This window comes from Mandrillus leucophaeus, unplaced genomic scaffold (assembly GCF_000951045.1).
Source record: "Mandrillus leucophaeus isolate KB7577 unplaced genomic scaffold, Mleu.le_1.0 Scaffold757, whole genome shotgun sequence".
Classification (NCBI taxonomy): domain Eukaryota; kingdom Metazoa; phylum Chordata; class Mammalia; order Primates; family Cercopithecidae; genus Mandrillus; species Mandrillus leucophaeus.
The window spans coordinates 362,368-370,981 of NW_012108219.1; the positions used below are offsets into that span (position 1 = coordinate 362,368).

General features: G+C 44.4%; 1 protein-coding gene across 2 annotated transcripts in view; it reads right to left on the minus strand.

Annotated features, from left to right (window-relative positions):
• Positions 1 to 5,966, minus strand: part of NT5C3A (5'-nucleotidase, cytosolic IIIA) — a 54,769-nt gene extending 48,803 nt beyond the window's left edge. Inside the window, exon 1 of one of the 2 annotated variants that reach the window (XM_011966341.1) lies at positions 5,525 to 5,966. In XM_011966341.1, coding sequence (XP_011821731.1) covers positions 5,525 to 5,677 — 153 coding nt within the window. In that variant the 5' untranslated portion in view covers positions 5,678 to 5,966. The remainder of the gene's footprint in view (positions 1 to 5,524) is intronic. The other variant, XM_011966343.1, reaches the window with a different exon arrangement.
• Positions 5,967 to 8,614: the final 2,648 nt, after the last annotated feature.

The window sequence follows — 8,614 nt, forward strand, 5'->3', positions numbered from 1 at the left end:
GAGTGCAATGGTGTGATCTCGGCTCACTGCAACCTCTGCCTCCTGGGTTCAAGTGATTCTTCTGCCTCAGCCTCCCAAGTAGCTGGGATTACAGGCACGCGCCACCACGCCCAGCTAATTTTTTGTATTTGTAGTAGAGATGGGGTTTCTCCATGTTGGTCAGGCTGGTGTCGAACTCTCAACCTCAGGTGTTCCACCCGCCTTGGCCTCCCAAAGTGCTGGGATTACAGGTGTGAACCACCGCTCCTGGCCCTTTTTTCTTTTTTTAACTGCTCCTTGAGGAGCAGGGCTAACTCATAGGCAATGCCCCCAGAGTTGGCCTATATTGTCTTAAAGTGGAAGAAGGGAAGAAGTTTTTGTTAACAGTTTATCTACTAGGACCAGACACAGTTGGCACACACCTGTAATCCCAGCATTTTGGGAGGCCAAGATGGGTGGATCTCTTGAGCCCAGGAATTTGACACCAGCCTGGGCAATGTGGCAAAACCCCCATCTCTACAAAAAATACAAAAATTAGTTGGGCCTGGTGGTGCATGCTTTAGTCCTGGCTACTCTGAAGGCCGAGGTGGGAGGATGGCTCGAGCCCAGGAGGTGGAGGTTGCAGTGAGCTGAGATTCAACCACTGCACTCCAGCCTGGGTGACAGAGTGAGACCCTGCCTCAAAAATAAAATAAAATAAGAAAAGAAATTTATGTCCTAGAAAGAAATACAGTAAAGTTTCAAAAAAAAACCACATCAGCTACTTAAGTAACAGTTGGTGTTAACAACAAAGCAGTAAATAGTTGAGATATGTTTAAATTGGAAATGACCATTTTTAACTGGTTGTGGAGGTTCTAGTGACAGTTCCATCTCCCCTATCCTGCTGTCTAAATAATTTCCTACCTTCCTTGTTGCTCTTTAGGGGCGAAACTTAAGACTACACATTCGTTCTGGTGTTGTGTTTGCATTTTACTTCACTGGATAAATACTCTAAGAGAATTTAATAAAGGATATTAGAATAACTGAAGAAGATTAAGCAATTTCATTTTTTTTTTCCTTTTGGTTCTTTCTTTGAATTCTAGTCTCATCCTCTTTTTGGTAGCTTTCTATTAAAGAAAAACTGAAAATCTGCTGATAAAAATAGAATGCATTCTGGTATTACAGGAGAAATTAGAAAAGAAGTTGGTAGGTAACATTTGAAAGAAGTGTCATTTAGTAGGAAAAAATCAGATTAACTGGATAGAAGTAAAGAATGAAGTAGGTGGAGGCAATTAATTAATCTAAGGCTGCAAATAATAAGATATAATAAGAATATGGAGAATAAGTAACTATAACTCAGTATGAGTAGTATTTTTTTTTTTTTTTTTTTTGAGATGACATCCTGCTCTGTCGTGCAGGCTGGAGTGCAATGGCGCGATCTCAGCTCACTGCAACCTCTGCCTCTTGGGTTCAAGCAATTCTCCTGCCTCAACCTCCCAAGTAGCTGGGATTACAGGCACCCGCCACCACACCTGATTTTAAAAAATTTTTATTAGAGATGGGGTTTCACCATGTTGGTCAGGCTGGTCTCAAACTCCTGATCTCAGGTGATCTGCCTGCCTTGGCCTCCCAAAGTGCTGGGATTACAGGTGTGAGCCAACGTGCCTGGCCCAGAGTAATCTCTTTCAGACAGACAGAGATGTTCCGTATTCGCTTCAAAGGGCATCTGTCCACATCTCCCCTAGAACTTTGCTAGACTGATTATTCTTTCTCCTCTGCTTATCTTTAACCATTTGCTTTTCACTACTCCTCTGCCCACCAACATACTCGTGTGCCAACCGTTTGAAAAACAAAACAAAATACCCATCCTCAGCACAACTATTTCCTCTGCCCAATAGTCGTTTTTAGTTTTCTTCACATCATTGTTTTACCAATGGTGGCTCAACCCCCTGCTTTCAGACCAACTTCTGACCTTGTCATCAACTTCTGACCTTAGAGAAGATGGACACAGCTAATTCTGCCCCTTCTTTTGGAAACATTTCCTGTTATTCCACCTCTGACAGCTTTCAGCGTCTTTAATGAACACTCCTTCAATGTTAGGCATTGCCAAGTTTTCTGTTTTCTTCTTGCTGTAAAACTATGGATGAGAAATAATATCCATCTCCACACTTGCCACTGAGAGGTTAGACATTTGGGAAAATATTATTTCTAGCCCCAATTTCTCTTTAGAGCAGCACCAGCCTTCCATTTTTAGTTGCTGTTGCTAATAATAACAATAAGTAATGTGTATGTTGGTTACTTTGGGCCAGGTACTTTTCTAAGCACTTTAAATATATTTACTATTTCATGAACATTTCTACTTGGTCATTTCTCGATCATCTCAAATTTCATATGACTTAAAGTGAACTTGTTATTCCACATTTCCCTTACCTCCTGGCTACTTTCCAAACCTGCCCCTTTTTCCTCCTCTTCATCTTGGCTAATAATATATCCAGAATCAGCAGTTACCTGATGACCTTAAAGTTATTTCTTCTTATAATTAATCCCTTTGTTTAATGATAACCAATAATAAGCTCTGAAAGAAAGCAATTATGTTCTAGGTACTGTGTTATCTCATTTAATCCTCACAACCTATGAACTAGGTACTATCATTATCTCCCAATTAATATATGAAAAATGGGAGATTCACAGAGGTTAAGTAATTTGCCCAAGGTCACATGGCTTGATAAATGAGAAAAACCAGATTCAAAACTAGGTTTGTATGACTCTACAGTCTGTGCTGCCACAAAGTCCCGTTGATTTTATCTCTGAAATATTTGTCTCCTGATCCCTCATTTCCATACCTCTTGCTAGTGGCATAGTTTAAGGCCTCTAATCGTCTTTCGCAAGAAATACTACCAACCTCCTAAATTTCTTTCTTTCCAGGATCTTCCCTTCCAATCCACTTTATTTTCATAAAACACAGTGTTGGGTTTTTTGTTTCTTTGTTTTGAGACTCTGGGTGACTCTGTCACCCAAGCTCGAGTGCAGTGGTGTGATCGCGACTCACTGCAGCCTCAACCACCTTGACTCAAGAGATTCCACTTCTGGCCCGTAAGTAGCTGGGACTACACTACAGGTGTGTGCCACTGCACTGGCTAATATCTTTATTTTTTGTAGACAAAGGGTCTCCCTATGCTGCCTAGGCTGGTCTCGAACTCCTGGGCTCAAGGGATCCTCCCGCCTCAGCCTCTGAAAGTGCTAGGATTGCAGGCGAGAGCCACCTTACCTTGCCAAAGTAAACCTTCGATGATCTTTTGTTGCAAAATAAAGAGCAAACTCTTTATAATGGCTTTACAAAATTCCTTTACAATTGAGTTTCTTGATCCACATTCCCTTTCATTCTTTTCTTTTTTTTTGAGACAGGGTGCTCCCACCTCACCCTCCCGAAGTGTTGGGGTTACAGGTGTGAGCCACCATGCCTGGCCATGACTGGCTTCTTCCGTACATTAATCTTGCAGGCCTATGGAATATTTCAGCTGTAGCATAAACAACCCACTAGCAACTTCCTCATGTCTCTCAATTAAAAACTCCTGAAAGACAATGCATCCTTTTGAGCCAAGTCCCAGAAGTTACTGGTTTTCTTAGCCAGTTAGATAGGCCCAACTTGGTTAGGTAGTTAACTCTACTAGCTGTGTCCAATATGAGCTATGTCTATTGGACATCATGGGTTTGCAGAGATTTTTCTGAAGGAGGAGGGGAGAGGATGGGCAGAGCAGACCCACATTATTACAGAAAGATAGAACCAGGATTCCATCCCAGGTCTTCTGACCTCCAGTCAAATACTTCTTCCACTTAAGAAGCAAACTATTAAAATTTAAAAAGTTAACATGAGCTGTTTTCACTTTTTCCATTGAAAAGCTACTAGCAGGCTACACATATATTACAATCTGAATCGATACACTACGCATACATGTAAATATTGACTGATTTCTTTAGTACAAATAAGTTGGTATTCTTGATAGGTCTTCATTATTTGTCACAAAGATAGCAAACTGTTCCTATGATGGTATCATTGAAGGATTTTGTGAAAACATTGCTTTTTAACCTTACTTGGCTTAGAGAAGCGGTATAACAGACCAATCTACAGTTTAAGCACAGACAGGGAGATATGGCAACTCGGTTTTTTCCCCTACATAGGCATTACTAACCTTGGGTTGTGGGCAAAAGCAAGCCAAGTTTTCTAAGCAGGAAAGCAACAAGAGCATAATGAAACTTCTGAGATAAAACCATTTGCTGCTGTGGGCCTACAGAAGTGGGAGAAACGAATTTTCATAAGCCTTTAGAATGATTAAGACCCTTTAAGAATAAATTAATTCAAAATTGTGGAATATTATTGTAATACGAGACAACTGGGAACTTTTTTTTTTTTTTTTTCAAAGAGGGTATCGCTATGTTTCCCAGGCTGGAGTGCAGCAGCTATTCACAGGTGTGATTACAACCTTGAACTCCCAGACTCAAGTGATCCTCCTTTCAGCCTCCCAAATAGCTGGGACACTGGCTACTTTTAATTATGCAAATCTGGCTGTATTCAACCTGGGGTCAATACAACCTACAGGACAAATCGTGTCTTTCATCAGTTTGAACATATTGCAGGTGCTGAGAAATTCCAAGTATTACAACCTAAAATGATATTATTTAGTGTAGTAGATTTAAAATTTTTCTCTGTCATCTGACCCTAGATGTTCATCTGACCCTAAATGTTCACATGTACAGCACACGGTCAGGCGTATACCCAGGATTATGCATTTCAGAAAATACATAAGAATCCAAGTTTGTGCAAGAATTGTCTTCCTTAGTGGGATCTAATTAAAATACAAAACGAAACTAAATATCCTCATTTTTGAAACGAATTACTTATAATGTATCTCAAATGTAATTATTGACACACCCTCTTCGATAAAAAATTAAATTCGAAAATTTATACAAGAGCTTTGGGAGTTAAGATGAACAAAAATATATTTCGTGGGAGTTTTGAGACAAGAAGGAATACATTCACACACAAAATAAACTATCCTGAATTTCTTCTGGATTGTCATTCTTGTAAAATTTTAGATATTGCACATTTTCATAATCTAACTCATGGCAGTCCCAACATAACCTCTGCGGGAATTGCAACTAGATGAGCGGCAACGGTTTGACGCGGATCCGGGAGGAGGGCGGGAGCAGGGCAGGGAGAGAAGGAGCGGCCTGCCCAGGACATGCAGCTTATCTCTAGAGAAACGGGTTTTGCAGCACAAGGTAGCCTTTGTCCGATTCATCTATTTTCTGCCTTGCTCCTTCAAATGGAAACCTAACAAAGACCACAGGCAGCCGAGGGCCGCAGCCGCAACCCTGGTCACCAAGCCCGAGGAGTGGCCGCACGCGGGGCAGCCGCGTCCTCCAAGCTGCTCGTCCCGAGCTAGCGAGATCCCAGCCTGACAGGCGACGCCGGCAGCTCCCGGTCGCGACCGAGCAGCGGCCAAGGCCAGCTGACGGCCCAGCCGGTCCCTCGCGTGCTCTGGGCGCGCCGAGCCTCCACACTCACCATCTCGATGATCTTGGTCTTCCGCCCCGTCTTCCTCTTCAAGGTGAATATGTACTGAGCCAGCACCACCCCCGCCACCAGGGCGCACACGCTGGCGCTCGCTACCGCGCCCACCCTCGCCACGGCCGCGCGGTCCATGGACGGGGCCCTCATGCGCGTCCCGGCAGGAAAAAAACAGGCAACTCGCGGAGACTGCGAGTCTCAGAAGCGCGGGATCCCAGAGCACCAGGGACGAGCCCGCGACACCCCGCCCCGCGCAGCTCCGCCCCCACGAAGCCCCACCCACAAGCCATCGATAGGAGAGGCGGGGGCGCGGCGGGAGGGGCGTGGCTTGTGCCGGGAGCCCAGGCTGGGGGCGGGCCTTCCGCAGACTCAGGGTCTCAGGAGCTGCTGCCAGGGCAGGGCAGAGTATTGCAGTAATTATCCTTCTCTGCTAATGAGGATTAGGCCGTGGTTCACTCGAGCCCCGCCCCAATAGAAATCTAATTCCAACCGCGGCCCACTCAGAAGTCGGTCGCCACCTTTGCGCCTCAGCCCCTCTGGACTCCGGCCCCCAGAAGGCGGTGCGGCACGGTGTGACCTGCGCAGTGGCGTCCGTTGTAAGTGCTATGACAACCGGGCGAAGACGGCTCAGAATTAGGCCGGGGAGGGTAGGTGTCCCTTCCGCCGCGGCCGTCGGGTTTCTGCTACATCCCATTCGCCGCCTCCGAAATCCTTTCCTTCTCTGTGTGAGCAGAAGGGCTTGCAGTTGTTCTCTCCTGCCTAGTGTCTTCCAAGGGATAGATGCCATTTCCTCTGCTGGTCTCTGGGGGCGACGAGGGGCGCAGCGGAGCTTCTTGGGGAAATCGCTCCAACTCTGTGGAGCTGGTGGTGCTGCCTGGTGGGGCCCCCTCTTCCCGGGACGTGGAACAACTTTCAGCCGGAGGACGAGAGGAAATAGTTGTAGGAGAGGAAAAATTGTTTCCTTCTAGCCTTTTAGATTTTTGGCTGGTCTACAAATTAAATTGATGTAAGACAGAGGAACATGAGAAAAACAATTTGTCGACCGAAAGGTGAAATAACAGGCACTAAAACTTAAAGAAATCATTGTTAGTTTTATTATCGGCCAAGTTTGAGGACTTAAGCCTGGGAACATAGACTCAGTATAGACCGAGAACGTGTCCCAAAGTAAGTTAGCTGGCAGTATAACCTGAGGAAGACTGAGTTTTAATACTGTAATATTTGATTATCAATATCTATATTACTGTGTCATTTTGTCTCCAGAGTAATTTTTTATGAATCCAGTTTTGCACCAAATAGCAATATGACTTAAATGTTGTCTGATTGTGAGGCCTAAGATGGTCACAGCCTCATTTATCTTTCTTCCTCAACAAAAACATCTTTTTTTCCCCCATATATTACATATTATTTTGAATGGGTAGAGACTAAAGCCATGTTTCTATAATTTCAGGATTTTAAACATTTTGTAGACAATAACATTCGTCTTGAAGCTGTGTACAATCTAAAACAGAAATGGAGTTCCAAATTTTGTTTTTGTAATATGGCCCATCAACTGCACATGGGAAGAATGTGGGTACTCTGAAATGTGATGTATATTTTAACTAGTTATACTATATCATAGGTCTGATTATCATATATATGAGATGTTAAAGCTGTAGGAGTAAAGTCTATTAGACTACAAACCCTGGTAGTAAATTTCCAGGAGGAAAGGGGGTCCATATGTTTTTGTAAGTGTAAACCTTGTCTTTCTGAATCTAAGAGGGTTGGCCATGTTTGGAGGCCATTTCAGCTTCTATGTGAATTAACATATTAATTACTCTTATTGAAAGAGATGAAAGATCTTGATATGGTTTGACTCTGTGTCCCCACCCAAATCTCATTTTGAATTGTACTTCCATAAATCCCATGGGATGGACCTGATGGGAGATAATTGAATCATTGGGGTGTTTTCTTATATACTGTTCTCGTGGTAGTGACTAAGTCTCACAAGATCTGATGGTTTTATCAGGGGTTTCTGCTTTTGCATCTTCCTCATTCTCTCTTTGCCTGCTGCCATCCATGTAAGATGGGACTTGCTCCTCCTTGCCTTCTGCTATGATTGTGAGGCTTCCCCAGCCACGTGGAACTGGAAGTCCAATTAAACCTCTTTCTTTGTAAATTGCCTAATCTAGGGTATGTCTTTATCAGCAGCATGAAAACAGACTAATACAAATCTCTACAGGAACTACAAAATACTGATGAAAGAAATCAGGCCAGGTGAGGTGGCTCGTGCGTGTAATCTCAGCACTTTGGAAGCCCGAGGTTGGGGGATTGCTTGAGGCCACAAGTTTGAGACCAGTCTGGGCAACATAGTGAGACCCTGTCTCTGCAAACTCTGCAAAACCAAAGAAATTAGCTGGGCATGGTGCTGCGTTTCACTCTTGTCCGTGTGAAGAGACCACCAAACAGGCTTTGTGTGAACAACAAGGCTGTTTATTTCACCCGAGTGCAGGCGGGCTGAGTCTGAAAAGATAATCAGTGAAGGGAGATGGGGTGGGGCCATTTTATAACATTTGGGCAGGTAAAGGAAAATTACAGTCAAAGGGGGGTTGTTCTCTGTCGGGCAGGGGTGGGAGTCACAGGGTGCTCAGTGGGGGAGTTTTGAGTCAGGATGAGCCAGGAGAAGGAATTTCACAAGGTAATGTCATCAGTTAAGACAGGAACAGGCCATTTTCACTTCTTTTGTGATTCTTCACTTGCTTCAGGCCATCTTGGCATATAACCTGCAGGTCACAGGGGATACGATGGCTTAGCCTGGGCTCAGAGGCCTGACACTGCCTGCCTGTAGTCCCAACTACTCAGGAGGCTGAGGTGGGACGATTGCTGGAGCCTAGCAGTTGGAGGCTGCAGTGAGCTATGATTATGGACTCCAGCCCTGGTGAAAAGTTCAGGAGATTGAGACCATCCTGGCTAACACGGTGAAACCCCGTCTTTACTAAAAACACAAAAAATTAGCTGGGTTTGGTGGCGGGCACCTGTAGTCCCAGCTACTTGGGAGGCTGAGGCAGGAGAATGGCATGAACCCAGGAGGTGGAGCTTGCAGTGAGCCGA